Consider the following 25,994-nt stretch of genomic DNA (forward strand, 5'->3'; position numbering starts at 1 on the left):
CATGCCAGCTATTTTACAATTTAGAGCTCCATGCTAAGGGTTTGGTGAAGCCTTTAAATGCTTCTAAGGAAGAAGTGACCTTGCCATACATCAGTGACCCCTTGTTGATTCTCTGCCTGGAACGCCTTTCATCCTGGCTGATTTTTGCTCATCCTTGAAGACTGGCCTAAGTCTCAACCCCAGGACGCCTACCTAACCAAGCTCTAGGCTGGCCTCTGGATGTTTCCCACCCCTATCTGCTCTTAGCCGTGGTACATTAGGCTGTCTGTCTCTACCACTAGACTATAACCTTCGTGAAGGCAGCAAAGCCAGAGTGGCTTGTTCTTCTGGGTTTTCCTAGCACCCAGTGTAAGTTCAAGTATAAAATAAGCATTTATTAAGTATTTGTTTAATTGCATTGACTTCTAGGCAAAGACACACATAGAAAGCCAAGGGGAAACACACAGCCCTATAAATTATAGGGGGTTGTTCCTCTAGGGATCACGAGGGGCTACCTTTCTTTCCCTCTTGATACCATGGAGGAGCTCCTGGCTCCTGCAGTGGCCAATGCTGGCCCAGACCTGGTGGAAACAGCTCTGCAGGATGAACAAGGACTCTGTTCCTCTCCTCAGGAACAATACTGTGGGGAGAAGGGGACAACGGGCCCTCTGACTGCCCTGACTGCCTGGAGGGTCCAGTCTTCCCAAGAAGCTCCATGTCATCCTAACCCCAGCTAGTCAGGCCTATTAAAGGCAAGAGTGAAAGAAAGCACTTAAGTACACATGGTGGGACTTTACTTTTCTTTCAAATTTTCTTTCTTTATGCAAATAGTATAGTTTACATGTAATACATGTTTATTGTTCAAAACTAGAAAAAAATGAGAAGATAAAAATAAGAGAGTAATAGCACTAACATCTTGGGATAGATCTTTTCAGACACTTTTCTATGCATATATCCTTGTTTATTTTTTATAAACTGAATATATTCTTTTGGGAAACATCTCTTTCGACTTAACAACATATTGCAACTACCTCTGTGGGTCTTTAAATATTCTTTCACATTATGCCTTTTAGAGGCTGCACATATAATACAATAATTATACACAGGTACCCTATGTTTATTTAACATTTCCTTATTGATGGACATTTGAGTAGCTAACTAATCTTCCAAGTAACAAAGTGTTTTAGGAGGTGTCCTTGTAGCTGAATCTTGATGTACTGTTGTACTTATTTTTTTTCCATATAAATTCCGAAAGAGGAATTGCTGGGTCCAAAGGCATGTATATTTTGAAGGCTTTCGATTCACATCACGGAACCATTATCCAGAAAGTGTCAACCATTTCACACAATGTCAGCTTTGAAGAAGAGTAGTTGTGTCTCTACAACGTCTCCCACACTGTTATGATTTTCTCTGCTGACTTGAAAAAAGACATGGTGTTTAATTACTGGTTCAGTTTTCCTTTCTTTAATTATGAGTGGGGTCAATGTCCTTTCATTTATCTTTCTTGTATCATGAAGCACTTATTGCTTTGCTTATTTTACAGGTGTAGGGACCAGGTATATTCTCCTTAAAGATTTTTAGGAGCTCTTTGATGCATCAGGTTGGTAATCTTTATTTGATTATACACGTTGAAACTAATTTTGTCCACTTACTATCTGAATTTTTTATGGCTTATTTTTACATAAATCCATTTAAAGTTTTATTTAATCAAATATTAAATAGTTTTTGCATTTATGGATTCTGCTTTCGGTGTTACTCTTTATAGTACGTCTCTACCTGAGGTTAGATTTTCATGTTCTTCTAGTACTGGAATTCATGTGGTTAAATGTATGAGGTCTGTTTGCTTCTTTTCTTTTTTTCCCCAAGTGTTTAAGCCTACTGTTTTAAAACCATTTATTAAATAATCCATCCTCTCTTCAATGGATTGGAAATGACACTTTAATTATATACTACAAACTGTCTCTTTCTCACACACACACAGGACTGTGCGTGTGTATGCGTGCACAAACTCTCTCACACACACACTCACTCACACACATACACAAAGGAATCTACTTCTGGACCTTTATATTCCCCCATTGATATGTGTGTCCACGCCAATACTCATACCACATCATTAAAATTATTTTAGCCGATAACAACACTTTAATATCTGGAAGAGTTTCTCTTCTTTTAAAAAATTTTCTTGGCTTTTCTACATGTTAACTCTTCCGGACAGAGGTTCTTATTCAACAGCATGCATCAGAATTACTAGTGAAGTGTTCTAAAATCAAAGATGCTTATTTTCCACCTCTAATGTAGAGAATCAAAATCTCCAGGGTGCAGTCTAAGCATTAATATATTTGCTGAAGTGCAGAGGGGTTAAGAACCATGACTCTGGATGAACTTCAGAATAAGCTCTGAGGGTAGAAGCCATGTCTGCCTGGTTACTGCTTATTCCCAGCCCCAGTGTCTGCAACATGGGTGGCATTCCATCAATATTTGTTGAATCAAAGACTATATTATTTACTGTTTATTTTTAACCAGAACTCCTAAGTTGAACATGGGTTTCCAAAGATCATTCATGGTAGGAAAGTTGAGGTAACACTCCAGCCTGGTGAGGAATATGAAAACATGGCATCTGAGGAACAGTTGAGCTATGTAAGAAAAGGATCACTGGGTCCAGTTTCTGAAGGGGGGACATGGGGAAAGGGAGTAGATGTATTCTATGTTCCTCTAGGACACAGAACAAGGAAAAATTTTCAGGAATACCTAAAAAGCTATTAGGAGGGGTCAGACCCATCAAAAAATGACAGCAGGTGCCCATCTGCTAAATGGGTTGGCCGCCTTCCCACCACTGGGGGTGTTTAGGCAGATGGTGTGATGCCATCTTGTAGAAAGCAACTCAAGAAGATTCCTGCATTAGGTAGGGTGATCTCTATGATCTCTTCTGGCATGGGGATTTCAGATTCTTAAAAATATTTATTGAATGAATTCTGTTGATTCAAAGAGATATGAAGCTTCTGGGAGTTTCCTTGCTGATGAGAAAAATTCAGACAAGTCCTGTGGTCACTACATAGGGAGATCCCCATGGAGGTCACGTCGACCTGGGGAACATGGAGCCCTGACCAGGTCACATCCCAATACTTGCTATAGGCCTAACCACTTACCCTTGCCATGTGATGTTTCGATAATCCAGGTGCAGTTCAAGTTGTTGGGGTAGAAGTCGGGAAACCCTGGTGACAAGATGGTCCCACTGGAGCCTTGAATGAAACCACCACAGAGTGCTACGAGAGTGAAGAACGTGGTCAAAGACTGGAGTGGCTTGGGGAGCACCCCCACCCCAACCAATATTCCTGGGAACTTGGGAGCCATCTCCTCTCCACCCCCAGCCCTCACTGATGGAGTGGGAGAGTCAGTGCCCCTGCCAGCTCCTTTTTTTCATGGCAGGAAAGGAATCCACTACCTAAGCACCCCCATACAGTGTATCTCACCTTCACAGCTGGGCAGGGCCCGGCTCCACTGGAAGTTAGGCTCACATTCCAGGGGCTCCCCATCACTTAATGTGTAGCCTGAGTCACAGCTGAAGGTTACCAGAGCACCCACATAGAAGTCATTTCCATGGCGCTGCCCATTTACAGGGATCCCTGGATCCAGACAATGGTCTGACTGCAGTGTTATAGCTGGAAAAGAGAGCCCACAGCTGGAACAGACAGCTCACCATCACCATAGAGAGACCCCAGCTGGCTCACAAAGGGAAGGAGGAGAGAGCCCTGATTTACAGAAAGTTGAAGCTGCTATTTACCCATGCATCAAGCGTGGCTGTCAATATCTGCTGAGAGGGTATTTAAAGACCTGTCTGTCAAAGAAAACAAGTTGGTTCTATTATTTGTTCATTCATTCATTCATTCATTCATTTAATTAACATAAGTTGAGTGTCCACTACGGTTTAGACACCACACTAAGTCTTAGGGATACAAACATGAGTAAGAAAATGAGGCTTTCCTCATGGCGCTCTCAATTGTGACTTTCTATGTTGGTCTACAAAGAATGGAAGGGACAACCATCTTCTTCAACTGAGGCACCAGAGATGGATGCAGAAGGTGATGAGGGAGGGTGAGGGTGAGCAGGAGATGCCATCACCTTTTAACCTCACGATCCTCAAAGACTCTGTCCCCAGAGAGCCCGGCACAGTGGCACCCAACCACCTGCTCGCAGAGGAAGCCTTGTGGTGTGTAGATCATCAGCTTTCATTGTTTCCAAAGGCTCCCCTCTAAGCTCCCATGGGCTCTGACAGAGGCTGAGAGCAAGGGAGTGCCCCCTCCCCTAGGAGCACAGCCTAACAGAAAGCCATGGGGATGGGGCTAAGCTGGAGGCCCGCTGCTGGAACAGTCCTGGGTCCTTTCACCCACTGGAGAGCACCTTGTCATCTGCTTCCCTGCCAAGACTCACTTTCATAGCGGAGCTGGAAGCCGATGTCTGAGTGACTCTTGTCGGTAGAGAAGAGGAGGTAGAGGTAGTTGCTGGTGCTGATGAGGAACTGGGGAACCTGGGTCCCATGATAAACCCCGATCAAGGGCGCTGAGTATGTCCGTCCATCTCGAACTTCCAGAGTATCATAGTTGACCTCGGTTTTAAATCTGCCAAAGATGGAAATGTAGACTTCTTGAGAAACTCGAGGTTTATTAATTTGCAAATGACAAAAGGCCCTGCCTGACCCAGGGCTTCAGGACAATCAGATTTTGGCTGGCTGGGACATTTAAATACAATAGTGATACAGAAGGGCCTTCTCTACTGCATTTAGCCCCTCCCCCTCCTCCCACGGCTAGGCAGCTCTCTTAGTCCTCCTTGTGGCCTGGACCAAGACTACTTATCTTAAGACCTAGAGGTGCAATGACTAGACTCATGGGGGTCAGAAGGATCTAGGCCAGAATTCAGTAAACTATAGCCCAGGGCCAAATCTGTTCTCTAGCCTATTTTTGGACGGCCTAAGAGCTAAGAATGGTTTTTAACATTTATATAGAGGTATGTTTTTAAAAAGTAAAAAATATGCAACAGATAACCACAAGTGGCCTACAAAACCTAAAATATTTACTATCGGGCTCTCACGGAAAAGTCTGAGCACTGCCGTTCTAGGCTGGGGATGCTCTGTACAGAAGAAGTTTGTCTTCAAACCTGGGTGACTACTTTCTCTACCCAACGGAAGCACCTGGGGTGGGAGGGGGAAGTGGGGGCATCTGAGCAGGATTTGGGTCAGAGGTCAGGAAGGCTGCCCTCCCATATTGCAAATTTCAGAGTTCTGCTCTTCAGATGCCAATGACTGCTTCAATGACTGGTGGGTCTATCTCCCATTCTCCCTCCTTGGGGGTAAGGGAGCCAGAGAGGCTCTGACATCCCAAGTGATACCCGCACCTTCTGCTCACCCCTCTGGTCATAAACAGCACAAACCCCACTACTGAGGTGGGACCAAGGCCAAGGGCAAAGCCAGTGTGGTCTGTCCCCACTCCCCAGGGCAATTTGCTCCAGTGTTCTCTGGCTTGGCTGACATTTCAGCATCGGTGCTGGTCCTTGTCCCTCAACCCCAGGTGCCCTCCCACACCACTCCTTAGAAGACCCCCTTGCTGCTGCCTCCAAGGTTGTGGGTGCAGGTACCTGTCAAAGGTGATTTTGATGGGGTAGCCTGGCTGGGCTTCGATCACCCAGGCACAGCTCAGAGCATCCTTGTAGAAGCCAGGCCAGCCTGGAGATAGGATGGTGCCACTGGGTGAAGTCAGATGACCACCGCAGGGAGCTGGGGGACAGAAGGGAGAGAAGGAGTTTTCTTGAGGGGACAAGTGAACAAACAGATAAAAACTCTCTCTATAAAACATATCTGCCAACAAGTATTGTTTTTGTTTTTATGGAGACTTACGTAAACTATATAAGCTGTGAGTTCTGTCTATTGGGATCTTTATAGATACGGCCCACTTACATCATTTGGACTTTTATTAAAGGCCGGAGGGGAGAAATAAAAATAATCCTTTAAACAAAGTCCTCTGCCATTCTGGAGGGGCTGAAGTACAGCTGATATTTGGGTCACACTGGTTTTTCACTTTGTTCCTCGCTCAATCAGCAGGCTTGTGGCAAAGGCAGAGACCAGGCAATCTCCTCATGCCTGGCGTGGTCTGGCACTGGGCAATGGGCGGACCCCGACGCTAGGCTTGGAGCACCAGCACAACCTGTTCTACTATAAGCTCCATGAGGGCAGGGACCTTATTAATGGTCTAATACAAGTTGGGATCCCCAGCATTTAGCCTAGAGCTTGGCACACAGTTATCAGTGATTGCTGCTTGAATGAATAAATGAATGGATGGAAGGTTCATGGCAGGTGGCTCCACAAGACACTGCGTGGTCCAGACACGCCTCTGATCCTGCCACGCCTGTTATCTCAGTCCTTTGGTCTCTCTCTGCCCATCCCTCAGCGTCCCGTCCCCATCCGCCTCACCACTGCCTCTCCTGCCTCCAGACTCTTGGTCCTTGTGGTGCTCCTTAGAGCTACTCCAGTCCTCCTCCTTCAGGCACGTGGTCAGCTTTCGTCACCCACCCCTTTGCAAGCTATGCTAGGCCACGCGACTGCTTTGCCCAATAAAGTGAGGACAGAAGCAGCACGTGTCATGCCCATGGGGAACCTTTAGGAACCGGTGCACGGTTTGCAGTTTCCTGCCTCAGTGACTGTGAGAGCGTGTCAAGATAGAAGTCCCTCCAAGCTGGGCCTTTAAGCGACTCTGAGGGGTAGAGCCACTGATGACCAGTGTCAAACATGCAGCTCAGGTAGTCTGTGTGAGATAGAAACTCCTGTTTTCAAGCCACTGAGATTTAGAGGTTGTATGTCAGTGCAGTCTAACCTAGCCCACCCAGACTAATACACATGCCTCCCCAGGACTACAACTAACACCCACGCTGTGGCCACTGTCGCCACCACTGCCACTCACGAGCTCACACGGACAGTCACGTTCATTCCTCATAAAACACAAACCCTGTAAGGGTGGCGCTATTATCCTCTGCATTTTACAGCTAAGAGAGAGTTATGGATGTTAAGCAACCAGCCCTGTGTTAGCAAGAACTAGAGCCTGGATTCAGACCTAGGAAGACAGCATAAATCCAGAGATCCTAAGCTAAGCAGGCTCCCGGTTTTAAAAGAACCTCTGCTTCCTTTGGAATCCCTTGCTATGAAGCTATCAGATGCCAAAAATGCCCTGAACAGGACCAGGAAGGAAATAAAAAGCTATCCACACTTGTATCTCTGCAATATTGTATATGTTTATCTCTAGGTAATCAGTCTCATAAAACATGGTCAAATATACACCTTTCCTTCTCTCAATTCTATAAACTTCTTGGAAACATCTAAAAATAATTGTCAAGAATTCTTCATAGAATGTTACATTAGGAAGTTTAATTAACATGAGATATAATAACGATAATAATCACACTAGAAGTAGAAACCCATGCCAATGACTTACGATGCTACTTCATGTGTATTATCTCATTGAAAGGCACACGACATTTACACAGTTATTATGCCTATTTTACAGAGGAGAAAACTAAGGCTAAGCAGGCTAAAAGATGAGATCAAGAACTAATGGAGTCAGAGCTGGGATTTCACTTCAAGACCTCTGTCTCTAAATCCCCCTGCGGCACATAATGGTAGACAGCTGTAAGTGGCAGGAATGAGCTCACGGGGATTGAGAGTTTATTGTGTGTCAGGGCTTAACGTGGATTATTCTTGTGACAACTGCAACACTAAAAGACAGATACTACTGTTATCCTCATTTTATAGGTGGGGATTATCACCCCATTTTCAGTTAAGTTGAGGCTTGGAGAAACTTAAGTAGGAACATAGCATTTATACCAAATACCTGGAGAGTAAAGTGCAACATGAGGATTGTCACTTCTTGGGGAATCCCAGTTTTCCGGATCCATCCTTGCACCTCCCTGAACCTGCGAATGTGTTCCCCTGTTTCTCTGATGGACACACGAGACCTTGGAGGTGGAGGGGAGTGGGCCTACTGTTCCATCCCTGGGGTCTCCATGCAGGTATTAGCCTCAGCAGAAGCTGGGACTCTCTCTTGGCTTCAATTCAGCAAGGGCCCTGCCTCTTGGGTTGTGGATTGTAATATCCTCACTCTCCAGAAAGCTGTAGCTCACACAGCCACTTCGGGGCACAAATCTCAACAAAACCCTATCTGAAACAGGGAAACCCAAATCCTGCCTTTGCTAGTCACCACTTTGTGTTTTTCCGCTGTGTTGTTTCAATGTTTTGGCTGGTTCACCTCTTCTTCTGCCCATGTGATGCTCAGATGACCTCTCTATGCATTCAGTCCTTCACACCCGCTGGTTCATTTTCACATGCCAGGGTGACAGGTGCCAGGCACAGAGGAGGCGGGGGAGGGCTCCTGAATGCAATGTGTCTTTAACATTTGAAAAGACGCTCAGTCTCACTCTAACAAAATAGATACTAAAACTACAATGAGAAATGACTTCTCATCCATAAGATAGGCAAAACCCAAATTTAATGACATGTGAGGCTAAGGGAAACCTGGTACTCTAGCACCTTGCTGGTGGAAATGCAAAATAGCACAACCCCCGGGAAGTGAAATTTGGGAATGTCTAGCAAAACTCTTATGTGTTCGCTCTCTGACCCAGCAGTTCTCCTAGAACTCTATCCCAAAGATACACTTGCAAAACTATGACGTGTATACATACAAGGGCTATACAAGGCAGCACTATCTGTGATAGCAAAGGAGTGGAAAGGGCCCAAATGTTCAGCAACGGGGAGCAGACTGAATGAACTGGGGTATCAACAAGATGTACGATGCAGCTGTGAGCAAGCATGAGGAATATTCTATATAATGCCAGGGAGTGGTCCCCAGAATATATTAGCAAGTGAATAAAAAGCAAGGTAAAGAGGTTAAAAAGTAATTGTATGATTCCATTTAGCTAAGAGAGGGGAGGGACACACACACACACACACACACACACACTCACTCATGTTAACAATCGATGAAAGAGTAAGCCAAAAACTCATGATTATCTATGGAGAGGAGGAGGAAAGGGGGTAGAGAAGAAAGGGGTAAAAGCTAGATTTTCTCAGAACATACCTTCTTTTAGGGGTTTAACTTTGGAACTGTGTAACTGTTTTTTCACCACTAAAAAGAAAGACTTAAAGTTGATAAGTGGTTTCTCAAAACTCAACAACAGAGTAAACGAAATGAATACGGTACGGGGTCACTTGCTAGCACCATCACACAGGGAGAAACTAGCGAAAGAGATTTTAGAGCGCTGTCCATCCCTAGTAGGATCCCGGAATGAGAGGAATTGCAAGTAAAACAACTTAAACCATCTGCAGTGATCACATTGCTGTTGCCAGTGGTGGTAGTTCAATTCCGAGACTCTTGAGTATGTGTTAGGGAATGAGAAATGACGCTGGTGTTGTAGGGAGCCGGAATTTTCAGCAGGAATGAGAGCAGGTCCTGATATGACATCAAGAAAGTGAAAAAGTAAGTGTTCTTACATCTGAAATGAAATGAGCCCATTATGCATTTTATGTTTAAAAAATGATTCTTTAGCTCTGTTCATTGAAAAGCCTTAGAGACGAGGGCCTACTCAATAGTAATAATTATGCCTGGTGCCCAGACTCTTAAGTATCATTTTCCACTAAAAAAGGGACCAGGGCTCCTTGGAGAAATGGCTGATTCCAGGTCAGGGACAGAAAATGTTCAAGATGAGGTTGGGCCACTTTCAAAAGCCTCCCACTGGCCGATGGGACAATTTGAGCATCGGTTAGAATAATAATTGCAGTGGATTTAAATACATAAAATATGTTCAAATCCACTGGACTGTAATGATATTTTAAAATGTTCAACTTTAGAAGATGTCAGGGAATCAGCTCATTGATATAAAAACTGCTAAAAAAAGGAAAATAATTAAGTTTTTCTCCTGCCTTTCCTTTATGAACTGTACCTCAGGGTAACCAAATAGTTGATGAGGGTGAGTTTTCTTTAAGTATTCCAGCTTATAAAAGATGAAATGATAGCATGTAGGCATTCTGCACTCCCCAGACAAGGGCCACTGATGGCTCCTAACATCCTCAAATGAGAGACAACCAGACATTTGCGCCTCTGATGGTGGCACAGAGCCCTGCGCGTAAAATATTCCGGTCAAAAAATGGAACCTAAATCTGATTAGGTTTGTAAGTCCTACTGCCAACTAAAGGAAATATAAGAGACACAGGACCATGTTAAAGAACCTCCCAGGGACATAATTGTCAAAATTCAGAGTGCAGGAGACACCTCAGGATAAATGACCTGGCTTCTTCAACAAAAAAATCGCAAGGGGTGGGGGTAGACATCCACAGATTAAGACAGGTAAAACACACATGCTAACTATAATGTATGAACCTAAGGAGGATTCTGATTTTTTAAAAATATTTTAAAAATAAAGTGTTAGAGGGCCGCCGGGGTGGCTCAGTTCATTAAGCGTCCAACTTTGGCTCAGGTCACACGATCTCACGATTTGTGGGTTTGAGCCCCGCATCGGGCTCTGTGCTGACAGCTCGGAGCCTGGAGCCTGCTTTGGATTCTGTGTCTCCATCTCTGTCTCTGCTCCTCCTCTGCTCATGCTCTGTCTCTGTCTCTCTCTCTCTCAAAAATAAATAAACATTAAAAAATTAAAAATAAAGTGTTAAATAATCATGGAAGTTTGATTGCATTAATTGATTAATAGGGGGCCTTAAACAGGTAGTCATTCAGACTAAATAAAATCATCAGGGTGGGGCCCTGATCCAAGAGGACTGGTGTCCTTATAAGAGGAGGAAGAGACACCACGGATGTGCACACAGAGAAAAGGCCACATGAGGACACAGTGAGAGGGTGGCCATGTGCAAGCCAAGGAAGAAGAGGCTTCAGGGGGAACTAAACCTGCCAGCGCCTTGATCTTGGGCTTACGGCTTCAGAACGGAGAGACAACAAATTTCTGTTGTTTAAGCTGCCCAGGCTGTGGTGTTTTGTTACAATGACATGAGATGACTAATACACTGGGCTTCTGGTGAGGGGCTGGTGGTCCCCACTGAGGGACGGCCCACCTCTCCTGACCTCTGAGGTTAAAGCTGTGCCAGGCAAGGAGCAATCGGGAACAGTGACAGAGCACAAGAGTATGACGAACTAGTCCTCAGGGAGCCTCACAAGGTGCTGGACACCGATCTACATGTGCTGTTTCTTTTCCTGTATGTTTTACCTTCATAGCAACCCATAAGGAGGGTACTGGTATTAGCCTCATTTCAAGGTTGAGGAAATAGTTACAGGGAGGGTAGGTAACTGGTCCAGAAGCACACAGCCAGGAAGTGGCAGAGACAGGATTCAAACCCGGGTGGTCTGGTTCCAGAAATTTTAAGTGGTTGCTAACCACGTGGGAATGCCCACCCTCATACTGCCCTCAGAGGGGTTTTAGGTGACTAGGTGTCGAGCGTGAATGACAAGAAGTAGTGTAAGCCTTGCCCTGTGGTCTGCTAACTCCACCATTTTGTTGCAGAATAAAAGGAGAATGAACTCTGGGGTCAGACAGACCTCATTTGGTGATTAAGAGTGGTGGTTCTGGAATCAAGAGTCCTTGGGTTGGAATCTTGACTCTCCCATTCATTTAGCTGTGTGATCTTGAGCAAGTTACTTAGCTACTCTGTGCTTCAGTTTTTCTCATCTGTGAAATGAGGACACTAACAGGACTTACCTCCTAGGATTGTCATGAGGATTCGATAGGACAATGCATGCAAAGCACTTGGCCTAGTATTTAACACTCAGTAAATGCTCAAATGTTACCGGCCAGGGGGATCTCAGGCAAGTCAATTCACCTCACTGATTTGCAGCTTTCTCACAAGAGTGACCAGAAGATTAAGTGAGATCACGTTAGAGACCCAATAACTCCTCTTACTTCTTCCTCAGAGGCCTAAATGAGCTACAGCTACCACTTTGATTCCTCTTGTGGGAATGGGGAGGACTGGCCTTCTGTCTTTTTTACAGGACTTTTTAATTTTCTGATTATAAAAGTAACACATCTGGCAGACATACAGAGAAAAACAATGTGGACGTGTTTACACCGAACTGTCAAACCATTTTCCTCTAGGGAGTGGGACTGGGAAATGAGAATTTTCACTTTGAACTTTATCTCACGTATTGTTTAAGTTTTTTACAACCACCAAGTATTACTGTAAAAATGAGAATCAATTTATCTCCTTTTTCCCCCCAGTGTATTTCTTATAAGTAGCATATTTTTTTAAGCTCAGTTTGAGATTCTTTGTCTTTTAATAAGGAGTTTAATTACCTTTACTGCCATAACTGATATGTTTGTCTTACAGCTGTCATTTTGTTTTATGCTGTCAATTTCTGATGCTTCCATGTGGTGTCCTGCCTTTTGCAACAGGCAATATGTTTCCTTTTGTTTTATTTTTCTACTGGGATAGGAGTAGAAAAGTTGCTTTTCATCCTATTTGTGGCTACTTTGAAGTCTTTCATAAACAGGGTGGAAATTCTATTCTCTGTAGTGAAATAATTCAAGACAAATACAGAAACAGTGGAGCCAAGAGTCTGGGTTTGAACTCTGGCTCCACTACTTACAAGCTGGGAGGACCCCGGGCAAGTGACTTAACCTCTCTGCACCCCAGTGGGGACAACAATTATACCTACTTCCTGCCTGAAGCAAGGCTGAGATGAGGTGACACCTGTAAAATACTTATCCCCATGGGGTATGGTTACTTGGTTCTTCCGGAAAAAAGACGAGGAAGAGGTGAATGTGGGGGACAGATAACCGGGCAAGCCTGTGTAGGCGCCTTCACTGCCTGGAAGGCTTTTTTAGTACATTTCTGGCTTTAAACATATGGATCCCCTATGTCCTCAGTTCTCTAGATAAGGGGTCAGCAAACTGCAGCCTGGGGGCCAAATCTGGCCCATCCACTTAAGCACTGTCTAAAGCTGTGTCTATGTAATGATGCCAGGGTTGAGTAGAGACCATATGGCCCACAAAACCAAAGATACCTCCTCGCTGGCCCTTTAAGAAAGTTTGCCGACTTGCGTTTTAGAGCAACCAGATGATCATCCTTCTTTCTAAATTTAGGAGAAGACGCCATTTTCTCCCTTGTCCCATTATAGCCTCTCAAAAGCTAAGTGGCTCTTAGCATATATTAAAAGATTTTTTAAAAGACCATTAGCTTCTGCATTTAATTGTCCACAAGGTGGGGATACTTAATCAAAAACAAAACTAGAAAAAATGGAAAAGACAAAAGATGCTGATTACAAAGCGGGGTTCTCCTGAGGCTGGGATGTTGAGGGAAAGGAGCCACAGGGAGGCCAGGTCCCAGGGGCTCCTCCACCCCATCTGCTCCACTGGTTTAAGTCTGGGATTGGCCACCTGAGTTGGGGTCCCTCACGTGCCCCTCTGCTATGTCGCTCCCTAGGTCCCTGAAAACTAGTTTGGCAGCAAATGCCCACCACCCTGAGGAAACTGAGCAGGCTCTCCCCTGGGCCAAGTTCAGAGTCTCTCCAACGGGCTGCTCCCTATTTCTGGCTGCTTGCTGACCACGAACGCCCGGGTCCCCCATCCTCCCAAGGGAATGGATGAGATAGTTTTAATTTCAAAATTAGGACTGTGCCTATGAAACAGTGAGTCCAATTCTCCCATGCATTCATACGTGGTCTCGAGTATTCCACTGCACTGGTGGAGCTAGGGTCTAGAAGCACCCGATTCAGGAGGGTGGGCAAGGAATTGGATTCTGCCTCTTCAGAGGGGGCCAGCTCCACTGAGACCAAGTTGCCACAGGCTTTTGGGACCCTGGGAGACTGGGCTTCTGCCCAGAAGAGAATCTAGGTGGGGAGACAGAACCAAAGGCCACGGAACTGGTAAAGAAAAATGATATGGTGTTGAGACCAAGTGTCCAATAGAGTGGTCCAGCAGTGGCCCAAGGCAAACAAAAGGAATTAGGAAAAGGGAGGGAGACAGCAGGGAAGAGTGAGAGACAGCGGGGAAGATGCCTCGGATGAGATGGGCCAAGATGAGGACAACCAAAGAAGTCAGAGGACAGAATGAGGGAGAATAAGGGGCAATCTCACGGAGCTTACAAACCAGTGACAGCACAGCTAACAGTTTGGGGTACTTACTTTATGCCAGGAACTACCCTTTATATATGTATCTTATTATTATCCCCTCCCTTCTGTTTTTGCTGGAAGAAGCAGAGGCTAAGAGGGAAAAGGTGATTTGCCAGGATTCCAGCCTACACCCCAAGGACTCGAAAGCCCACTGTAAACCCAGACCCTCTGCCACAAGCATTGAGCGGTCAGCGGTCTCTCCTGTCCTCTCCCCTCCCCCACCCGTCACCTCTGGGGCAGTGCTTTCTCTAAGGCCCCCTTTTGTTCTCCTGTTCTTCCCACCTGCTGGCCAGGGTGCTCAGATTTGGGCCTGGGGACTGGGTACGTAAAGAGATCAGTTAGATCTCCAACTCTGTCCACCACGTGAAATGACAGGAAGAAGCTTTCTGCTCCCGAAAGGAGAGGACTACAGCCCCTACCTCCATGGCCCCCGTCAAGGGGGGCCTCCAAGGGGCCCATGGATACTCACCTTTCATCCATCATTATCAGGGGCCTGTTCTGTGCCAGGCACTGTGCTTGGTATGCACATCCGATACGATTCCTGCCCTCGAGAAGCTTAATCTGTGTTTTAAATGCCTGCAGCTTGGTAGAACGGATGGCTGGTCTCTGCAACTAAGTCAAAATCTGTTCTGTGCGGCGAGGCAGGATTGAGGGGATGCCATAGTAACCCCGTGCTTGCTTCCAGCTGTGTTCCTTCTGGCTGGTCTGCCTGTAGCCTTCTGAAGGCTGACCCCAAGGGTACGAAGGCAGCATTTAACAGGAGCACAAAGGCCAGGGCTGAGAGATGTCCCGGGGAACCGGGGAAGATGAGCACGTGGAGGAGAGAGAGGCAAGCAGCCAGAAAGACCCGAAGTTCCATGGCATTGCCAATGCTTTGGGCTCATGGAGCTCCCCTCGGCAGGAGCTGGAAGCAGGGCTCCTAAGAGCTGTGGTACTGAGAGAGCTCCCAGTTGAAAGAAGTGTTTTTGATGTCTGAACATCTGAATCCAGAATTTCTCCAGTTTAATCTCTGGTTACAATTCAAATTTCTACACGAAGTAGTTCTGTAAAGCCCCTGCCATCCCAGTGTGAGGGTGAGAGGGTGGCCTGGGTCCTGAAAGAAGAGGAAGGACCCTCTCTGGCTGACAGCCACAGTCCCCAGCCCTGGCAGGCACATACCTTCACATCGCAGCACGGCACTGTTCCAGACCACGCTGCCCTCCTTCAGGATGCAGGTGATGGTCTCCGAGCCCTGAGTCCCGAGGAAGCCTTCGTCACAGAGGAAGGAGATGGAGCTTCCCAGCTGGAGGCTGTCACCAAACCGTTTGCCATTTACCGGAACGCCAGGATCTGGGCACTCGTTGTGTCGGAAGGCTGTGGGGACGGGGGTCAAGGACGTGATTTGGTAGAGCTGGTGTGCAGAGGGACCCCCAAAGAAAACAAGCTCCATTATGATAGTCAACCCTAGACCTCCACCACTTCCACGAGAACCTGCCACGCTGGAGAGAGAGCCAGACGCTCTAGAGGCAGGTACCCCAGAAGCAATGAGCCACACTGGGCATGAAGTGGGTGGTTGTTAGACTTGATCTCCTGCCTTCCTGAGCACTGAATCCAATTTCGTCCTAAGAAACATATATCGATCAGGCAGTGGATTAAGTATTTCTGATGCAGTTCATTTACATCATATGATTCTGGGAAGTAGACACGATCACCCCAGTTTACAAATGAGGAAACTGAGGTTCAACGTTGCTTAGGAGCAGGGCTGCCTCCTCCTGTCACATCCATTCCATGCGTCCCTAACTTCAGACAGTATGAGATCATTTATGTTGCAGATGAGCTGGACTCCAAGCCCTGTGACACTAAGAGACACTAAGCATTATAAAGTAGGTGCCCTGGACTCAACCCTGTCTGAAGCCATTTCCTTCATTTCCTTGTGTGTTGTCAGGCTGCCTCTCACTCTGTCTGGGTAACTGATACCGCAGCGGGGATGGGGCAGAGGAAAGAGAGCACTTGCCGGTTTGATTGAGCTTTGCTTCTTGTTAGTTACATGGGTCTGGGCAACTTACATAATCTAGCTGAACCTTCATTTCCTGACCTATAAAATGGAGACAGTAATACACTGGCAGGGTCATTCTGGGATAGAAATAATAGGGAAGTTGGTATGAATTTGAAAGTGGAGAATGTTCGGGACTGCACCTGACAGATGGTAAGTACTCCCTGAGTATGAGTCCCCTTCCTTCTTCCCCACTGGGTCTCCACTGAGCTCGTTCCCAGCCTGCCTTGATTAGGGGTGCCGTGGTTCTCATACTCAGGTCTCTGAGCCACACCCCATCTGCATCCCTGCTGTTGTGAGCGTGGCGCTTTCCAGGCGAGACCAGGCTCCATGGCAGCACAGGCACATGCCCCCTTAAATCAAGAACTCAATCTGCAAGCCTCTGAAATTCCCTAGTGATTGAAACATTTGCACAACCAGAAACAGAAGGGCCCCGGGGGCTGCGGGATCTTGCTGGAGGCAAGAGACCTGAAAAGCTAGGGATCCTTCCTACTGATGGGGAGCTGCGGGAGCAAGCGATGTGGAGACGACTGTGATGATCCCTTGCAGCCTCGCGGATGCCCCAACACTCTTCCCACTGAATTGCTAAGCCCAGCTCAGCCCAGACTTAGTCTCTCCACCTTCCTTCATTAGCAACGGTGACCGTGAGGTTGCTTTGACATTTAGAAAGATGGTGTGGGAAGAAGAGTGGTGCTCGGGGCCCAGAAGTCTGGACACACATGTCTCTTCAAAACCCAATCAGTCACACGTGCGCACGCTCACATGTGCACGCACACAGGGACGCACACATGCAGGGATATGAAGCTCCTTCCAACATCTGGGCCCAAAGGTTCTAAATCAAGGATTTACATACTGCTCAGTTCTACCTGTGCACTTTTTCAAGCCTCAGTTTCCTGGCATGTAGAAGGGGTAGAAAGAGCTTAGCTACTGAAGTTTCTGCTGAGCAGCTGGTGGTGATGGCCACGGAGGCACTCACACAGCAGGTGCTCAGGAGACAGCAGCTACCATCTTCATTGTTCAAAATACCCCACAGAAGGATTAGCTCTGAGGAGCGCTGGGGATGAAAATGGGATCACTGATCCTTGTTACCGGATCAAGCTTCAAGTCAGCACAAGGGGAACCTCCCAGGGTTCTCTTGCTATGGGGAAGCTACCTGGGAGGTGAGCTCCCTGACACTGGGCAGATTAAAGCTCAGCCTAGATGATCATCATCTGCATGTGACCGAGGAGCTTGATGTCCGAGTCCCCAAACACTTGTCCATGGACTATTGTTGCACCAGCTACAGCAGAATCACTTCAGAAGCCTGTAAAAATGTAGATTATGGGGCTTCGTCCCCTTAGGGATTCTGATTCAGCAATGGGGCCTGGATTTAAAACAATTACTTCTATTTATCCATCCAACTATCTGTATAAGTGCACAGAAAAATATCTGATGTCTGCAATAATATTTACTGGCAAGAATCATTTCTGGGTGGGGGGATTTTAGGGTCGTAGTTAGTACTTTCTCTTTGATCTGCCCCATTTGTTGAGTATTTATGTGTTAGATGCATGTCATTTTTCTAGTGGTAGAGAAGCCTTGGAGAGGAATGCTAGGAAATAGCTCGATCCTCACTTAGGTCAGATCTGCTGCCTTTTGCCTCTCCCCCCACCCCTGGGGACTTAGCATGTGCTGCTTTTTGGAAAGAGGGCACTTCCTAGGTTTAGCTAGGAGACTCAGTAGCCAGTTTGTCCCAGGCTCCCCATTGATGTCTGCACCTGCTGAACCTGCGGAGTTTCCAGCCCTCACCATGCTGCAAAGTGGGCTCCCTGGCATACCTCTTACCCTTCTTTCTACTCCTACCAGGGAGAGAAAAAGGGCATTACTCACTCATGGATCTCTCCATTTAGTAAATATTTACTGATTCTTACCAGGTGCAGACCCTGTGCTGGGCAGAGAGGATAGGAAGATATGCGTGCATACCTGTACCTTTCCAGAACTCACTATCTCATGGTAAAGCAAGGATGAGGGTAGATAAGCTAGAAGCTAGAGTGGCAGTGCTAGACTGGGAAGACTGAGGAAGACAGACCGGGTTCTGCTTCCTCCTGCCTGTGGATGGTGGGAAGATCTCCAGATCCCTGGAGGAGGCATGCCCTGAGAAGACTGATTGTTTCTAGCAAGTTTACTATCCTGAAGAAGGTGCTGAAGGGAACATCAGGAAAGGGCTTTAGCTTGGGTAGTTCCTTAGAATCTGAGGTCCCCAATGGTCCACCATTTGGCACCTGCTGTCTTCAGCTCAACTAGACCCCAGGGACAGGCGGGACAAGGAAGCAAGACCTCTATGCCAAGGAGTGGGGTGGGGGCTAGGAGATCAGTTCTGTCAAAAAGTACCAGACTGGGGCGCCTGGGTGGCTCAGTCAGTTCAGCGTCTGACTCGATTTTGGCTCAGCTCATGATCTCACAGTGATGAGCTCAAGCTCCTTAACGGGTTGTGAGCTGAGCACGGAGCCTGCTTAAGATTCTCTCTCTCTTCCTCTGCCCCTACCCCACTCTCTCTTAAAAAAAAGTACCAGACTATGTGAATGTTTGTGTGCATAGAGTGAAGTGTGAATTGGGGGCTTGCATTTCACAAGAAGCCTCTGGAAGAGATTAATTGCTCAGGCAGACCCAGCTTCAGCCCCACTTGACTGTTTGCCATTAGCTAAGTTCACTGGGTCTACAGTAAACTCATTATGACCTGATAAGCACTTGTTGCTATCACTGGCAGCTTGCTATTTCCATCCCACCCTGACTATCACCCCAGGAGGCACAGACATGGAAAGAATTACCCCTTAGCTTCAAGCTGCTTCTAGAGAAGGGGCCCAGTATGAAAACTGGAGGTGATAACTTTTGGACTGTGGGCCTGAGAGGGGCAATGAGGAAATGTCCCCAAAACAAGGCTAAGAAAGCTCAGTTCCAAGCAGAAACACTGCTTAGGACCATTGTTTCTGATTTGACTATGGGGGTGGGAACTGGGCAAAGTGTGGTGCAAGAGCCCCACTGGGGCTCCCTGAAGTCAACAGTAAGCAGGTGTTCAAGGACAGGGAGGGGCACAATGGAGTGGGATGGGCAACGATGTACGGCTGACACAGGCTTCATCTCCCTTGGGCTCTTCCTGGTTCTAATTGGGCCTTCTAGGAGGGGGAGGCGAAGAGGGAAAAATGAGGTTCCAGCCTTGTTATACATTACATATGGCGCCTATAGGAAATAGATGCTCAAAAGAGAGCCACGTGGTAGGAAAGAGCACCCTGGCCAGCAGCCTGCACTTTCTGCTTTTCCTGGCCTTGCCGGAGCACCATGCCGGGGCACTGCAGCCCTGCAAAGCCCTTGGAGCTGGCCCACCCATGTCAATGCTCCTCCATGGGGGCACCCTGGACCAGGCCCAGAGGCTGATGTGCAGAAGGACCGAGTGGGGACTCACTGGTGAAAGTGATGTTGAAACCCCTCTTCCCTGTGGAGTGGTCAGTCTGGAACTCGAGACGGGCCACGTGGCCGCTGCTTGTGATGGAAGAGGGGAGCTGGTTTCCTGAGAAGGTGCCCAGGACTGGGGCCTCGGCCGTGGCCCCATCCTTGATGACCAGGAAGTCGAACTGAGGTTCTACATCGATGTCGTTGAAAGCCAGGTGGATGCGGCTCTCAGGCCGGGCCAGGATGAGCCAGACACAGTGGAGGTGGTTGCCGTAGTCCTCTGGGTAGTTGGGCGACAGGACGACCCCAGAGGGGCTGGTGAAGTTGAAGAAGCAAGAAACTGTAAGAGAAGAGCGGTGGAGGTCAGTGAGCATCCCTGCACTCTGCCTGGGTTACTGAGGGTTGGCACAGGGAACATTTCTTTAGCCTAAAGAGCAGCAGAAAGAAATGATGACACAGGGTTGGGCCAGACTGGCTGGGCTCTGAGCTCTAGGAGGGAGACACGTTGGCTCCATCCTCGGTATGGTGCTGGGAAGGGCCCCTCTGGCAAACCACAGACATGGTGGAGTTGGTCTACTCTTGGCCCCTCTCCCCCTTACAGCGTGCTCATCCCAGGAAGTGTCTGTAAACTCCTGGTCCCTTGTATCGGGGAAAAACCATCCTTCAAGCTTAAGTAGGGTCACAGAGCCCAGCTTCTCCTAGCTGGTGGTGATCCGTTGGCTGGTAACCAGGGTCTGGGTATGCCAAGTCCATTTCTCCTCTTTAAACACTTGTGGTGGGAAAATAATAGGTATGCCCTGGGGATTCTGGCAACCTCGAAGTTACATACGTATGCTAAGGAGGTGCTGGGTAAACATTGTCTCTCAGAGACCAGAGCTTTGGAAGAAACCCTGACCAGAGCAGGGGTCATGGTGCCTCATCTGGATGCCTTGCCCTCTTCCTGTCCTCTCTACTTTACCCTATGGACACACTCTTCTGAAAATCCTTATTTTCAACCCTTTTCATGCCAGTGACTAACAGACCCTGGAACAAGGCTGAGGCAAGGGAAATGCTATAAATGGAAAAACAAACAAGCGAACATTAAACCAAAATTAAAAAGGAAAATAATACAATGAAAAAAATTGCAACAGATATGCCAAAGGGTAAATATCAATATTAAATTCGAGTCTTCGTAATTGTATAAGAACATCACAAAGATGAGCAAAGAATATGCTCACAGGATTCATAGGAGAAAAAATAGAATTAATATGAAAACACAGTCCATTTCACAAGTAAAAAAATAAAGAAAAAATATACAGCCCAATATTGTTAAGGCTTTGTGGAAACTCATGTGTATTTATTGCCAGTTGCAGAGTAAAGTTGATATAATCCTTTCGGAAGGGAGTATATGAATTCTTATCAACAGCCACAAAACTATTCAAATATTCTGACTCAGTAATCTCTAGGAATTAATTTAAAAGAAAAAGAGCCACATGGACAAAGATGTTTATAGTGACATAATTTTATTACAGAGAAAAAATGTGAGCAACCTATATACGAGCCTAATAATAGGTGGTAAATTATAGCCTTTAATGTGATGCTGTTTGAGTGAAATCATTAAAGTGATAAATATGACCCTGTAGAAAGAAGAACGTTAAGCATCAATTTAAGTAAAACAGTAGATCATAAAATTATATGTATACTTCTGATTATAGCTATTACATATTTATTTACATGTGGATAAAGACTGGACATGAGCCCCCGAATAAAAATTGTTTCCGAGTAATAGGTTTTGGGGTAATACTTTTTCAAAATGAAAACAATATTTAATTTTCCTGACTGCAAAAAATGAGATAGGCTTATACTAAAAATTTTTTAATGTAAAAGTATAAAGAGGGTAGGAAATAATATGGACAAACATCTGAATCTCTTTATAACATTTATGTTGATGTTTGGTGTTCATAATACAGAAACTTCGGTAAGCATAGTATTTGGCTTATTAATTATAATGAAGCTCAGGTGAAAAATAATAATGAAGTCATGCTTGCAAAACAAACACACAAAACAAAGGAACCGGTCACTCTTTATGTTGAGTTTCTCCTTTCTTCCCCTGACTCTATCAGTCTTCCCCTTTTCTATGTTAGGTATTTCTTTTCCAACCTGCTACTCAAAGCCCTTCCATCCAGTTCTGCAGAGTGAACCTGGTCCCTAAGACACATTCAGTCTCACCCTTGTAATCTCTGTGTTTTAGAGGTATAGAAAGAGTCTGAGCCAAGGGGAGAGCTGGACATGAAAATGCTTTTAGGCAACACAATATATAATTAATAGTGATTATTATAATATATTAATGGCAGTTACTAAGTGCAGGCATTGTTCTGAGCACTGTCATCAATTACTCAATTTAGCTGTCACAATAACACTATTTGGTAGGTAGCCCATTTTAAAGATGAAGACACTGAGGCACATAGACGTTAAGTAATTTGCCAGGGTTGCTCGGCCAGTAAGTTGTAACAAACATCAAGTTCAAAGCCATCTGACTCCAGGAGCCAAGCTCATAGCCACCCCTCAACATCTTCTTCCAGTTTGAGAATAGTACTGCCCACTGGGCCTAATGGAGTCCTTGGGAGTGTTCTCAAAATTTGCTGAATATCAGTCTATCAGTCCTAACGACTACATTAGCATTGAAGTGGGGGGCCTCTAGGCTGGCCATGGATGCCCCCCCGCCAAATCCATGCCATCTCCAGCTGCAAGCATAATGCCAATTGTGAGGAATCTTAACCCAACAAGGCCAACGATCTTGAAGACAAGGGGAAAAATCATGAGCCCTGCCTACCAGGAGAACCACACCAGAGTGGACTGGAGGCAAAGAGAAGTGCTATGATTTCAGAGGGAAGACCATCACGGAAGCATGTGCACAAATGGGTTTGTTGCACAGGAGAATTTAATGAACATCATCTGAGTCCCCCACCCCCACTCCATCACTCTGTCACATTATTCTTTTTTCTTTATACCCTTTTTTCTGGGTTGCCATCTTGCAAAGCTCCAGGGGCACCATTTTGGCCAGATATATATGGTAGCTTTACCTATCACTCTCTAAAATTATCTTGTTTACTCGTTTGTTTATGGTCCATCCCTCCCTCTCCCCAACACATGCACATATGCTCCATGACAGTAGAAATCTTGTCTGTTTGACGCCTCTGGGTCCCTAATGTCTCCCACTGTGCATGGTGCACTCATGGTGGGTGCTCAATCAACACTTGCTGAATGAATCAATGAGTATAGTTGACCCCTGAACAGCACAGGTTTGAACTACACACATCCACTTACATGTCAAAAAAGATTTTTTTTGGATAAATACAGCACAGTACTGTAAATGTATTTTCTATTCCTTATGACTTTCTTAATAACATTTGCTTTTCACTAGCTTACTTTATTGTAAGGATACAATATATAATACACATACCATACAAAATATGTGTTAATCAACTGTTTATGTTATTGGTAAGGCTTTTGGTCAGCAGTTGGGTATTAGTAGTTCAGTTTTTAAGGAGTTAAAAGTTATATGTGGATTTTTTTGACTGTACAGGGTTTGGAGGGCAGGTTGGCGCCCCTACCCCCATGTCATTCAAGGGTTAACTGTATTTAACGTTTGATACCATCTGAAAAGATGGGACATGAATACGTGTGCCTCACTTCCTCATTCTGTTCCAACCCCAAAGCAACAGAATTGACCAAAGTCTGAAAAACAGGTGGATACCTGAGTCAGCTCTGGAAAAAATACTGTGCCATCACCCTTAATGCATTTCTCATAGACACAGTACAGATTTGTTCCTAAATAACTTAGAGTAGAAAAGAGAGTGACCCAGCCAAGTTGCTAAACAGCAAAGCCAGTAGAAACTGCTCCCAATGTCAAAGGCCATAAAAAATATATTATGCACATAACTTTCATTTAAAAAAAAACACTCAAAGATGTTTTCTACACAACTGAGAGATGAATCAAAATGAAGAACTCAAATGGGAAGTTATGGTTAATATAAAATGAAAAAGATTAGTAAGAAGCAAATAAAACATATAGTAAAGAATCTAATTTCTATAAACACCGTTCTAAAACAGAATGCAAGTGTAACAAATATTCCTTTGAAGAGAAGATAAAAAAGATCTCACTCCTGCCTAAACCCCAGGGTAAACACTGCAGATGACACTGATATAAAGCGTAAAGTTGGAGCAAGGAGATATGTTAATTTCCTCATCTTGCAAGAAACTCTGTTATATAGTTTCTGTGGTTAATTAGAGAAATATAGGTTAGAGCATGTTTTTAAAGATGTTAAGAGTAATTAGTAATAGACTATAAAGTAGCTTATCTTCAAAATTACCAAAGGGGAAAAAGGAAAGCAGTCAATTTAGCAAAAAATGGAATTCAAAGGAAAGCAACAAGGAAGCATAAAGAGGGGAAATGTAAAGTAAATGCTAAAAAAAAAAGACAAGAGACAAACATTATTTATGACAGTACATGTATACAGGTTAATCTATCCCAGTAAATTATAATCCTCATTTTGGAATAACATACATAGCTTCCACAAAGGGACTCAGAGGTTAAAAAGAAAGGGGCCAAGACAGCTCAGACTTCACATTAGAAGAATATTAGAATTTACAAATGCCGAGGCTCCAGAAATTCCTATGTATTTGGTGGAGTGGGTCCAGAGCATCACAGGTTTAAAAAGCTCCCCAGGTGACCCTATATGTGCAACCAAATTTTCGGAAGGACTGGTGGAGGCAAACGCAAACCACATGAATAAGGAGTTTCAATATTAAGATCAACCCCTTGGATGTTATAATATCACACCGGACTCGTGGATGATCCTTATTCTGGTCAACAGTCCTATGGCAGCTACCAAGACACATTTCTTCTTGTACCTGGAAGGAGATGAGCTTGTAAACAGACACTAATAGAACAAGGATGTGGTCCTGCAAAGCTCGGTCTTAACACCCCAAGAGACAACTCAGATTTGTTGCCAGGACAGGAAAAGGGAGCATGTATCATTCCAGAAAGGTCTAATCTCTCTCACTCTGGAAAATTATGTTTGCATGTTACATTGAAGTTTTTCCGTTAAGAGAATAGAGTTTGTTTCTCAGTGTCCAAAATGAGGAAAACATGAAATGTTGTCATTGGATCTTATCACCATCAATTGTCCAAGTTAAAAGAGGCAGATAAGGTGCCTACCCAATTCGGATGTAGTTATGTTCATGGATCTTGACCTTGGATAAACCTTTAAGTCAGGGGGCTCTTACCTGGCTCAGACTTTTGAAAAATAATAAAGGTGGCAAACTCATTAACAGGTGCATGCCTAATTACTGTGTGTGATATCAGATTGTTATTTGACAGGATCTTGAGTGAAAAACGCAAGGGGCGTGTTGAAAAACCCCCTCTTGTTATCTTGTCTTTTGGTGTTGTCACTGCTGGCTTCACTGCTTTCAAAACGATAATTCAATTACTGGGGGCCTGACAAAGTAAAACAAAATCCAAAGATGATATTGAAAAGATGGATGGTGCACACATTCCAAAATGAAAATATGATAGTTATGATATGTTATGGCCCAAAGCACTGACACAGACCAAATCAACTATTTTTAAAAAATACAAGAGTTGGAGAAAAATATACTTGTCTGAAATCAAAAGTAAATAAAGATAAAGAGGACCTGTAAAATACTCTTGAGAGTGTATGTGCTACATGAAACTGTGTAGCAATGAGGAACATAACCCTCTTTATAAGCGCCCATGGAATATTACAGAAACAGACTTTATTTTAGGCTACAAGGAAATCTACACAAACTTCCCCACAAAACAAAAGCTGTGGGGGCCACATTTTCTGTTCACAGCGCAAATGAACTAGGAATCAGTAATAAAAGAACACAGAAAGATCTGTAAATCACTTGAGAATGCATAGAACCCTTTCTTAACTAAGTTTATTTGTTTACTTGTATTTAATTAGTTCATATAAAGTGCAATATTCATTTCAGACGTAGAATTCAGTGATTTGTCACCTACATACATCACCCAGTTCTCATCGCAAGGGCCCTCCTTAATACCTTGAGTTCAAAAAGGAACAGACTCTGTCAACACAGACCAGTTATATTAATGATGATGATGATATTAGGTCAAAGCTGTATTTCACAGAAAATTCATAGCCTTATTCATTATTAAATAATAGACAAATGAGTGAAATGAATGTGTAAGCTTAAAAGCTACAGAGAGAATAACTGAACAAGATCAAAGAAAGGAGAATAAAGTTAAGATAAAAACAGAAAAAAATAACTGGAGGGACGAATAAACAGGAAACTTCTCACTGATCTACTTAAGAAATAAAAATAGAGAGGGTATGTATACATAGAGACAGCATAGTAAAATTAAGGAGCTAAGCCAATTATAAAAGAAT

General features: G+C 44.9%; 1 protein-coding gene across 1 annotated transcript in view; it reads right to left on the bottom strand.

Moving 5' to 3' along the window:
• CSMD2 (CUB and Sushi multiple domains 2) overlaps positions 1-25,994 on the bottom strand; it is a 538,353-nt gene that overhangs the window by 205,531 nt on the left and 306,828 nt on the right. The window contains 6 exon segments of the mRNA XM_042993830.1: positions 3,129-3,245; positions 3,453-3,641; positions 4,411-4,598; positions 5,611-5,749; positions 15,285-15,479; positions 19,595-19,921. Coding sequence (XP_042849764.1) covers positions 3,129-3,245; positions 3,453-3,641; positions 4,411-4,598; positions 5,611-5,749; positions 15,285-15,479; positions 19,595-19,921 — 1,155 coding nt within the window.

Source organism: Panthera tigris, chromosome C1 (assembly GCF_018350195.1).
Source record: "Panthera tigris isolate Pti1 chromosome C1, P.tigris_Pti1_mat1.1, whole genome shotgun sequence".
NCBI lineage: Eukaryota > Metazoa > Chordata > Mammalia > Carnivora > Felidae > Panthera > Panthera tigris.